This window comes from Anguilla rostrata, chromosome 6 (genome assembly GCF_018555375.3).
Source record: "Anguilla rostrata isolate EN2019 chromosome 6, ASM1855537v3, whole genome shotgun sequence".
NCBI classification, from domain to species: Eukaryota; Metazoa; Chordata; class Actinopteri; order Anguilliformes; family Anguillidae; genus Anguilla; species Anguilla rostrata.
The window spans coordinates 44,228,665-44,240,982 of NC_057938.1; the positions used below are offsets into that span (position 1 = coordinate 44,228,665).

At 39.8% G+C, this 12,318-nt stretch overlaps 1 protein-coding gene across 2 annotated transcripts; it reads right to left on the bottom strand.

Moving 5' to 3' along the window:
• Positions 1–5,287: 5,287 nt before the first annotated feature.
• Positions 5,288–11,691, bottom strand: cnr1 (cannabinoid receptor 1). Of its 2 annotated transcripts, XM_064339933.1 has the most exons (3): positions 11,563–11,691; positions 11,338–11,407; positions 5,288–9,593 (listed from the first exon to the last, which is right to left on the bottom strand). In XM_064339933.1, exon 3 carries the CDS (start codon positions 9,539–9,541, stop codon positions 8,132–8,134), a length of 1,410 nt encoding a protein of 469 aa, XP_064196003.1. In that variant the 5' UTR covers positions 9,542–9,593; positions 11,338–11,407; positions 11,563–11,691; the 3' UTR covers positions 5,288–8,131. The 2 variants fall into 2 exon arrangements, with proteins under 2 accessions (XP_064196003.1, XP_064196002.1); XM_064339932.1 differs by having other exon boundaries at positions 11,338–11,628.
• Positions 11,692–12,318: the final 627 nt, after the last annotated feature.

Below are 12,318 nucleotides of genomic sequence, written 5' to 3' on the forward strand. Positions count from 1 at the left end.
TACTAATTAGAAGCTCAGTGAGATCTCTAGCTGTTGAATCAAGTGTGTGGTTTGTTAGGGTTGGACTGAAAACCTACAGCACTGTAGATCTCCAGGAACAAGGTTGGGAAACGGTGACCTAAGGAAACTTTCAAAGCTTTCTTATGTTGGGTACTAAAAGGCTTTTGTCATGAATGAGCTCAGAGATTAGCTTCATCTGAGCTTCCAGCACAGACTTGTGCGAAGGACAGCACACTCCCACATATGTTCAGGCGAGTTCACAAGACAACAAAGCACGTTGCTAAGGAGCCCACTCTCGCGTGCTGTGGGTCTTTAAAGGGGGTTTTCGTGTTTGACACTAGCCATTTTTAACGTTCATGACGACGCTTCACTGAGTCACAAGGCTTCAGCAGTAAGCATCTGAGCTTCTCTCATCTGAGCATATCTGAAACTGAAACTCCGTTACCTGCCACTCACCAGAGTTGTTAGTAGAAGTAAGACGCTGACTTCTGCACCCTATTCAGTTATAAATAGCTGTTCGTTCCTGCCAACAGTGCAGCAACATTTCAGATACAAAACCCAATCTAACCAAGATTTTTAATGGTGATATTTTTCTTTCAGAATGTAAATTTGTCTAGATTATTTACTGAAGGCATACTCCGTTTTTGTCATATAGACCAATGGTGCAACATGTTACACACCGAATTATCAGGCAAAAAAAGAAAGTGCAACAAAGGACTATGGACAGATTTAATTCAGTTTTTTTTGTTTTGCTTTTTGAATTCATTAAGTTTTTCAGTGGTAATCTTGTCATCAAAGCCACATAAACCTCAGAAAAAAATTTCAAGGATGAATTATGGAATGCAAAAGCAGTGCATGCTGTATGGAATTTCAATTAACTTTTAATATGCCCTGAAATACTGACTTGGAACACAATGTATTCAAATAATTATAACCCGTTAGTCTGCTTATGAATTGGTTACCTTCCCCGCAACATACATCAGACTTCCAGGACTTGCTCCTCCACTACGTGTCTCGGACCGAATGAAGATGAAGGGGAAGAGGAGTGTGTGGAGCAGGTGTTGAAATGTTAACACATACTGGCAGGATGGTGACATCTGTTTTTACTTAAAGGTAACCATGGCTACATCAGTGACTCATTTATGACTTTATGAGCTTATTTTTTTCATCACACAAACGCAAACCATTGAACACGTGTGCATATGCAAACCTTTCTGGCGCACACAGAATGTGCTAGGGCGATCCAGAAGGTCCGAAAATTCAGCTGAGGTAGCCAGGCAGGCTGGAATCGTTAAAATGGTTTTACATGTTGAATTTAAGGGTGTCCAGACTGTTAATGGATTATTACATCAAATTTCAGAGCAATGCAAGTCACTACTTACGAAATCATGACCTATACTAAATTTAGAATGCACCAAACTCTTACACAGTACCAAACCACCAAATATCCACAGACAGCCAAATTAGTGATACAACTTGTGCTATGTATTAATAGAAATGAATCAAATCACGTGCACTTAGACAACGGAGCCCCAGGAGATGTACATATTATCAGGCATATCTGTCTTCTGAATGGTTTACTTAGCACAGTTTGTCCCTGCAACATATGTAGTGATGAAGCCCAGCCACATGTCTCCCATCTGGTGTCACTAACAGTGAGGGCTCCCAGCTGCATTGGCAGATGTGCAGGACCTGGTCCAGGAAACTAACCAGCTGAACATCAATACAGAGGGAGCAGTGCATGGAAAGATCAATCCCTCCCTACCCACTCTCCCTGTCTCTCTCTCACACGCAACCTTCAGTTCTGCCTTTCTACTCCCTGTACAGGCTGACCTTCTCTAGGGACCTCCAACACTGGATCTGAGGATCACATGACTGTAATTTAACTTCAGAATCCAGATGCGAGAAGTAAGGGCAAGGCTGACCTGTGTTCTTGAACATTCATTTGTAAAAGCCAATCTAGACTGCCGGAGTGAACGTAAATATAAAATTAAAGGGCAAGCAAGGTATGTGGGTATACTCTGCTGCTTTGGCAAGTGACTGGCTATAAAACATCTAAAATGACAAGGTAAACACATGCCCTGTGCTCTCACTTTGGTTTGCAATCCTGCCTGTGATGAGATCTCCAGTTTATGAAGGAGATAGTTTCCATGGTGAAAAGAAGTGGATGGTTTTATTTTACACTGTAAACCCCCCTGGCTATCCTTGCAGCAGTCTGACATGAAAATCCATCATAGAGGTGCTATACTGCGAGAGATGTGACGTGCATACCCATTAAGGACATCCATGCAGCAGAGAGTATTTGACCTATTTAAAACTTAAGACAATGTACTGCAGAAAATACATATCAAAGGCAAATACTATGCTTTCAGCATTTATTTATTTTTAGTTAGTTATTGGTAATGCAAGGGAAATTGTCAGACTATTTGAATATTGTGTACAAAAGCATAAAAGCAGGAAAAATCCATTGGTATTCATTCCAGCAGTTTAATTTCCCAAACAAATGTCAAAAAATGAACAAGAATGAGGAAGCACTGCATAGAACGATATATATACCGTCATATATAATGGCTTTTCACAAAATGTACTATTTGTCACATTTGTAATTTCATGAGTACATTTTCTTCGTCACGTGGACTCATTTAGTATGAGCAAAATAGCTCATTTAGGGCATTCTAGTTCCCCTGCATAATTGTACAGTTGCAGGACAGGAAATCCATGTAACTGGTGCTCGGCCTTGGCTAGCACTGACTCTGCTAGCGTCTGCTTGTGTTGTGATGTAGTGATTGGTCAAGTGTCAGCAGGCTGGGATCCAAAGTGAGGGAGACAAATTCCTGCTGAGGTAATGATGTCTCCACCAATATACAGAATACAGGCTTTAAGGAGAGAGTGAGAGAAGTGCTTTTCTGAATCCCTGACCGCTCAAAGTCTCCCTCTGGTGACTGAAGATTTATAAAATTGAAGGTTTTTATTGCATTATCTCAATAGAATGACGAAAATACACACCTTGTGGAGAGGTAAACATTTAATAAATATATATGATTTATTTAATGATACATTTTTCAAGCTTCTTTTTCTTAAAAATACATCTAAAAGCCTTACATTGATGAACTTCATGTTTATTGAATCAGTGACAGGTTCAAGTGTTTTTCAATATATTTATAAATGTACGTCCAGTGTGTAAAGTTTTTAATTGTTCAATCTAAAAACGAACAAAAAAGCTCTGCCTTTACAAAGTAAAATGTTCTCACTAGCTAATTCACTAAACACTGTAATTTAATTTGCAAAATGTAGTGTGTGTGAATAATTATGTCTATAAACTTACTACTTGCCCTGTATTTTTAAAATACTGAATTTGTTGACATTGACAATTAACTACGTCGGTTAAAATGAAAAAGCTAAATATTTCAAAGGAAGATTTATAAAAAATGTTGCAGCAGTAAGAGATTTACGTATGGAATACCAATACTTGCAGAATTTGAGTATGTTGTTTTGGAAACCATTACTGTGTCCTTTTGTTGGTGTAAGAAATTTTGTAGCTGATACAGTCTATTACGACCCTAACCCTAACTCCTACACAAAAACAAACATTTTTTGATGAATATAAACATATATCACAGCATTGCTATATGACAAGAAATTAATTTAATCCATTCACACATTGTGACCACAGCACTGGACAGCTATTTACAATGAAATTTGAGTTTGCAAGTGAGTAGTGCTCTCTTTTCGGATTCCTACCCAGATACCTGCCATCTAGTGGTACCACAATGACCTACAACAGACATATTAAGTCCAAAATGGTGGAGAGAAATTTAGAATTACATAACTTGAACTACTTGTTCCTTATGCTGAGCTGTGGATGCATAGTTGCTCTGCTTATATTACTGGGTAGCCTCATTGTTGGGCCCATTTGAATTTTAGACAGGGTACAGTACAGCACAGAGTACAGAGGGTACAGTTGGTACAAATGTAACCGTTTTTAGATTTTGCTCATTTACTCAAAACATATTTAGCCTAACACAATAAAATTTTACTCCAAATAGCTTTGACATGTTAGTAGTCCAAGTAGTCATAACTCAATCGAGTTGGATACCACTTAAACTTAATTACAAGCAGTCCGAAGTTACATTCATACACCCTAGTCGGTATAAGTGTAATAGAGGGATGGAATAATTGTAACAGTAAATGAAAACTATAATGCTTGTGTGGAGGTTTTTTTGGCACATACTAATGTTAGTCAAGGTAACACATTTTCAGTGGTAACGTGAGACCAGCCACATCCTCAGATTATGAAGCATAGAGCTTTATTTATGAAAGAAGGCTGTGGCCACAAGCAGCTTCATAACTTCACGTGAAGTGAGTTGTGGTAATGTCCAAGTCGACGAGGAAAGCTGCTTTTGTTAAGCTTTTTCAAACCAAATAGCCCACTACGCAGACCAATTGTATTATGCATGCCTGTTACAATGTGGCTATTTATTTTCAATTAATCACTTGGACCATCCAGAAGATGATGCTATGTCAAAATTAGCTGAACACAATTAACATTAAACACTGAACTAACTTAAAGGATTGCTAGACAGGCAAAAGTACAGACACCTCCCTAAAATGCATTGAGGTTGGTGCATTTAATCACTGAATGCATGATGTTCTTTCTTTAATTTAGCAGAAAGTTTGAAATAGACAAATTGCATTACAAAAAAAAAAGAATCTGTAAACGTTAGTAATGTGTTTCTCCCAGCATTTGGCAATATTGTTAAAATGCATATGCCTATACAAATAACGTTAAGGTTGACAGTTATCCAAAACGGCCGAAAAATCACGGAAATCGCGGAAATGGCAAAAAAAAAGGGGGGGGGGGCAAAAATGCAACAATGCGGCTTCCGTTGCAAATACCATCCTTAACTTTGAATATGTAATTGTTCCTGAAAACCTTTAGGCATTCATTATATTACCACCCTTTGCACTGTATAATATTAACTCCCCAGGATGTAACCAATAAAATGTCCTCTATAAAGTTAATTTAATAGGAGAGTATTATAGAAACATATTGCTGGATCATGACGCGTGATGCAGTATTACTACTTATTGTCCACAAGAGGGCGAGATAGATCTAGGAATTATCCATGGCAATGACCAAGATCGCAGATGAAATAACCTACTGGCTGTGAATAACAGATACCCCCCTCATCCCCCCCCTTTTTTTCTCCCGGAACACACACACAAACAAACAAATAGTTTTCCTCAACATTCTCCATTCCAGAACTAAGCAACACTTGACTCCATGTTAACCAGCTGTGACTTTATTCAAAGGCTTGGTAACAGACTACATTGCGATACGTCAAACACAAATGTCCAGTGCTTTTGGACATGACTTTTTCAGAGGACTCCTTACATGCGACCTTGGTACAGAAGCCACATAATGGCAATGAGCTGACCTCTAGCACAGCACCGCATCAGGAGTGGGAATGATCTGCACTGAAACACAGTTTTCTTAATAGTTATACACCAAGCTAAATGGCTACAGAACAACACTGCTAATCGAGCTAGTTCAAACCTGAATGTCCTGTCATGTCAGGCCAAACTTTAATGTTTCATTGAGGTTTGTAAAAGCTCTAGAAAAGGTGTCATACAGTACATAAAAATTACAGCGGGCTTTCACACAAATTTGTTGACTAATGCTAAGTTAGATTTTGCTGAAAAAAGGAGAAAGCCAGGCATTGTGCCATCATATTTTTGGTCTTTCATATCAATCAGCTCATTACTTGATTCAATCCCAAAGGCCAGCCCCTGGGAAGTTCACGTTTCTTCAGGATAATAAAATAAACTCTATCTAAACAATAGCGGTAAGCTATGTATCTCAATGACAACCATTGACTACACCTAAGTATAAGTCATTTTCATAACACAGTTGGCCAACTGTTCAACAGAAAAGAAACAATAATGAATGGTAAAATATTTCCCTTTAAACAGTACTGTATGGGGTTTTCAAGGTTACAACAGTGTGGCCAGCACACCAAACAATGCTTTTTGTTCTTCACTAAGACATAAAATGGTGATCGTGCTTTGACCACACCTTGAACATGTTTAAAACAGAGGTATGTTGTATTGGTTGAGGCTCATCGGTTTCACCGAATGAACCATTTTAAACCGCTGTTGAGAACTACCTCTCCTTACATCTAATACTGTACAAGCGTTTGGTAAACCTTTGATGAACCACACATTGTTAGTGCACTCACAGTGGGAGGCTGTGGAAAGGCTCACGGTTGAAGCATTACTCATTTATAATTTATATTGCAGCCCTGCTGCTTTCTCCTAGCTTGTTCTGATACTTCAAAATTTATATTACTACAGACAATGGCAACAGAAGAGCATCACTGAATCACACTTGAAATAACTGTAACAACACAGTAAGATTATATACATTTCAGCTTTAAACTCTCGTGTAATTTTTTTAATAGCAAGCTGTTTATCCTTTTTTTCAGCCCCAGCTGGTTGCCACAGGGCAGCAAACTCCAATTTTCTATTGAGTTAATTACAATGTGTTTAAATCACGTTCACCGCAGATGTCAAAAGAAATGCAGAATAAAAACTCATGTCCAAAATAACCTGCCCATCTGCAGCAAACAAAATATTGACAGATATACACAAGAATGCCAAAAGATAAATTGGCTTCTGTTGATCAATAAAATGTTCATTCTTTTCATTTTAAGTGCCTTGTCACGTTACGGTCGAATGAGAGTGAATGACTGCTGATAGACAATGAACCTCTCATTCATGGTCGGAAAGCCAAAGTTATACATGTTCAAACTGAAGGACTTACATACGTGAACTACCCTGGCCTCCCTTAATGTCTCATATGTTCAATCATCACAATCCAGAACTTGAAGACTACACGTCCTTGCACCAATAGTCTTCCAAGTGTGCTCTTGATATGTCGAAAATGATATTTTCCCATGATACGATTTCTAGATACATATTTAATTTTACTCTAAATGTATCTTATGAAAGGCCTAAAATGATAGCCAAAAGACTTTCACTATCTTGTATGTACAAAGAAGTTCCTTTACCAAACAAGATGAATGAAATGAACAGTACTGTACCTCCTTAGTCAACCCAAGAGAAGTTGACCTTTTTGATATTTCTGATTTCTTTGTTTGCTTCTAATTATTATCGGTGATTAAAGGTATAAAAATCTCCCATGACATCATTAAATTCTGCTTTTAATTACCGATGCACACTTCATTTATTCACAACCAAATAAATAGGTATTCCTACTAAGAGGGTAAAACCATAAACAAAGCAATACAAATACCCTCGTATGATAATGATTCTATTGTAAAAAAAACCAAAAAAACTTCTATATTGTGCTTTCTTTTTTGTAAGAATATACTGTCACTTGCATCTTTTAATAATATTCATGTTTGATATCAGTACATTCCCATTCTTCAAGCGTATTTTTTGTTATCATTTGTGAATTAAGCATATTTCTATACAAAGCCGGACCACAGTCAGTACAACATTGCAACCGAACGACTCAATTTACAGTATGTTGTTAATTTCATGAAGGCATGGCTGCTACAGAATATGTACATATTGATATCTAAATTATATATTTATATATTAACATATATCATTAAAAAATGTCAATAGCCCCTTATCCCATGAGTAAAGATATCATTTCTGAGAACCTGATTTCACAGTAAAAAAATACCCTTCATGAATTCACCCACAGTACCACCAAATCTATGATGAGATAACTTGAAGAGAACAGAGTACATAATGAAGAACAACAGAGGACAAGACAGCAGCTTGAAATCGTTTCCATACTTTCTGCATCACGTTCCTCCTTCAGTCTAGAAATCAGTTTGGCACTTAGGCAAGCACTGTAACACTACACTGGCACACAGTTCAGCGAAAAAGACACATTGAAGCAATGATCTGCTTTCGTGTTGTTTTGGTCAGTCAACTTCATGACCCTCTCATGTGATAGTTCCTCCTTACAACCTGGTCGTTAGGCCAGTAGACTGTCCTTTTCATCTCTCATGTTTTGAATGGGCCGTGACATTTTGAGCGCAGAACTGGGTTGTGAGAATCAAAGGTTGCTTCACCAGCATCTGGAGACTGCCAGTCAGACAGCTTCCGCAGATGTCTCCGTGGAGACCGACATGGTCACTTTGGCTATTTTCACAGTGGTTTTTACGCAGCTCTCCGCGGCTCTGTTGGCGGAAATGTTGGCCCTGTTCTGACAGTCGGACTCCAAGCTGTTGTCCAGCGGCTGAGCGCTGCCTCGGCACATTCGGAAGGCGTTGAAGAAGGCGTGGCGCAGGTCCTTGCTTCGCAGGGCATAGATGATGGGGTTGATGGTGGAGTTGAGCAAGCAGAGCATGCTGCAGAAGGCGAAGATCGTCTTGGTGAAGTTGTCCATCCTCCAGAAGAGGTCGTAGACCATGATGGCCAACACGGGGCCCCAGCAGATGATCAGCACCACCAGGATGAGCACCAGTGTCTTGGCCAGCCGGATGTCCATACGGGTCTGCTCCGGCCGAGTGGTCTGCACTTTGGTGCCATCCGCCGAATACACCACCAGGCTCTTCTGAGAGGTGCGGCTAAGCATCCGCACGGCATGATGATGAGCTTTCCACAGGATGTACATGTAGGCGTAGATGATGAAGATGACCAGCACGCTGGTCACCCCGATCCAGAACATCAGGTAGTTCTTGTCGATGAGGGGGAAGATGTCCGAGCACAACGACTTGAGGCGCTTGCAGTTCCAGCCCAGCAGGGGGAGCACCGCGATGATGATGGAGATGGCCCACATCATGCAGAAGGCGATGACGGCCTTGGTGCGGGTGACAATGCGCCTGTAGGCCAGGGGCCTGTGGATGGAGATGTAGCGGTCAATGGCGGTCAGGAACAGGCTTCCCACGGAGGCGGTAAAGGAGGCTGTCACCCCGCCCAGCTTGAAGAGGAAAACGTTGGGGCTGTCCTTGCGGTGGAGGACGTGGAAATCCAGAAAGCTGTAGACGAAGATGACGCTTCCCAGTAGGTCGGCCACGGCCAGGCTGCCGATGAAGTGGTAAGATGGTCGGCAGCGAAGCGTGCGCGAGTGGAAGATCACGCACAGCACCACCAAGTTCTCCAGCACCGTGAAAGTGCCCAGTGTGAGCGCCATCACCGCCACTGCCAGCTGCTGGCTGGGGGTGAGGATCATGAAGCACTCCATGTCCATGAAGTTCTCCCCGCATTGGATGGTGCTGCCCTCTTCCCCGAAGGTGCTCCTGTTGCCCAGAATGTCTGTGACATTGGTCGGGTAGAAAGGGATGCCTTTGAGGATGAGTTCCTCGTCTCCCGGCACTTTGCCAGGAAAGGAATTGCTGCGGAAGGCAGACAGAGGCTTCTGTAAAGGGTAGCCACCCTTGGTGAAATCGGCATCGATGGTGGAGTCATCATAATTGACATCGTTGGAGCCGAGGAACTGCAACCCAGAGGTTATTGTCCGGAAAGTGGTGTCGGCAACGTCACCCAATACCGTCTTCATGGCTGCTTCTCTAGGAGAGAGACAGCGCAGCCTAAGATGTATCCAGGGGAGCCTACAGAAACAAAATGGAAGGCTGTTTGTGGAAGCCTGAAAATCCTTTGTTTCAGAAATAACAGAACATTCTGTACATGGATGCAGAATAGTTCAAAGTCAAAGAAAAAACACTGGAACAATCAGATTTGAATAAGTAAAATTTCTGAAATGGAATGTCTTTGCATAGCTTTCATGTATTATGAAATTACAACATAAGAAAAAATAAAGGGCTGTGATTCGTTAAATTCCAGATATCTGAGATAAAACCATTTGACTTTGGACACAAAATGTATATTCATGGTACAACCGCAGGCTTCCTCGACTTAACCGTCATACTCCTTTAAGAGATAACCATTCGTTCGCATGTTAAGTTGACTAACTGTAATGTGTTGGTGGGGCAATTGATAATTGTTGATATTTGTGTTGCCACATATAGCCTGCTGTGATAACGGGCTTTACATGAGTCGTTCTCGAGAAACGTCTGGCGCATAACAATGAAAATGAGACTGATTACTAATTATAAACGTGCAGGGTTTATTCTTTCGAAAAATAACACTATATACAACACAATACGTAATTGTTTTTTTTAATTTTTTTATTCATCTTACAATTTTTAATATATTATAGCCTAATAAACGATGTATTAACTGATAAATCATACAAAATGAAATTTAATATAGTAAGAAAGAAAAGTGGATGGTTTTTCTTCTTTTCTTGTTCTTTAGAGACAAAATAATTTATTCCATCTTGACTTAATTACGAAATTTCACATCGCAGATCCAAAACAGGTCCACGAGGCTTGTCGTCCTCTAATGTTGAGCTCCTTTAATTGTTTTGGCTTCGTGAGGGCGCTGCTTCTCACAAATACACAAAAGTAAGGGATTATGAAGTCGCTTCTTTCGCAAGGCAGTGTGCGAATATATTTTGCATTACTTTACGATGACAAATTGCTAATGCACATGAGAGCGGCTGTTATATCCATATTACCGCAATCATAAACCGGTTTTAAAAAGGTGATTAATAGTCTAATTGCCAATAAAATGGTAGCGTGAAATACAATTAGTTTCCCAGCTAAAACGGATTATTCAACAACATCGTTTACAACTTCAAAAAGCCTAGCCTACTCAATAACAGCGCCGATACGTAAGTATCTTCGCTCCGATTCAAGAACGCTCAATCACGCAATTTCCATTTCTGAAACCAATTTCGATATGCATTAATTCTAAAACATCACAAATCATATCATCAACAGTATTGTGTATTGTACAGACTGTTGCATGAAAATGGATGTGGGTGGCCACCCAACTTGGCACTGTACTGAAAGGCAGCTAGAAAATATGGAGTTGCCTACTGAAAAAATGTTCCGTTTTCTTCCTTATCTTACTTACTGTCTTCAAGTTTTTTAACATCGGACTTTGTCACGGGTGAAAAATACAAAATACACGTATATAATGCAGATCTTGCCTTTGCAAAGGTTGGAATGGGGCGATTGAATTCAAAAACCCAATCATCCTACTAAACCGCATCATGGATGCAACTTTAATAGTTTGGCAGTACTACCAGTATTACAAGCTAACATTGAACTAATTATAATAATAATAATAATAATAATAATAATAATAATAATAATAATAATAATAATAATAATAAACATTTAGACATGAAAATGGTATTTAAAGTTAATCCATTGTAAATATCACAACATGGATGAATTAGGGTGAATAAAAAGTGAGCATAAAAGCACATCAGTAGAAGTTATTTACCTTCACATAATTTGTCCAGGTGGATCCAATCCTTGCACATCAACCGTACTCTTGCTGAAATCCAACCTAACTACACAAAAATCAGTTTATTTTGAGCAAAAAAAGAAAAATAAAAAGAAACTGAAACTTGTAGTGTTAGGTATTTCAATAAATTATTTCTCCGTGTGACTGAATGTATTTGTTTTATTGTAACGAGGGACCGGTGGTTTCTTAGGCAAGCCTCACCAAATGTGTAGAGTTCCTGCTGGCGGCAACGTCTGAGGTCTCTGTGTGTCTGCATACTTATGAAGCGTCGGTATAGTAGGCTGCATCACGTGTTGCGAAGTGCCGCTGACAGCGTTCTATAACCAACCAACGGTGCGCAAGCGAAAACCACTATGTAGCCTAAGTATAAACCCCAACAATTTCACCTTCCCAAACCTCCGCAACCTGACATTCGCAAGTTATGTCAAAATGGCAGTTTTTTAGCTACTACTTGCAAATATTTTCATGTATTCCATCAATTCATAACTCATAACTAATCATTTAAATCACATGAATAAATAAAGTAACATGCTATAATAGAAGCACGATAATGTAATTTATTTCAATTCACTCCCCTCTCCGCTTTATTTAATGGTTATAGTGTGATCAAAATAAAGCACGGAAGGCGCTGGTTAAACGAGTTACCAGGACAAGATCATAAATGAACGAGAGAAATGCTGCGTCATAGACATCTAACTACCCTAAGATGAAGAGCCACGGGGATAGTACAGATATATATCTGGAAAATATTGTCACTGATTGTAGCCACAATAGTGTCTGTTCCCGAAATTTAGGAGGTCTAGGATCAGTGCTTGTTGGGTAAGTAGCTGGGGCTCCTCACAGATAATTGGGGGGCAACAGCAAGAAACATCATGTGAGATCCCATCCCAGTCGAAGCATGACAGTGGAAAATACGTGGCCCAGCAGTGGGGAGCCTTCCAGTGAAAGTGACATAAC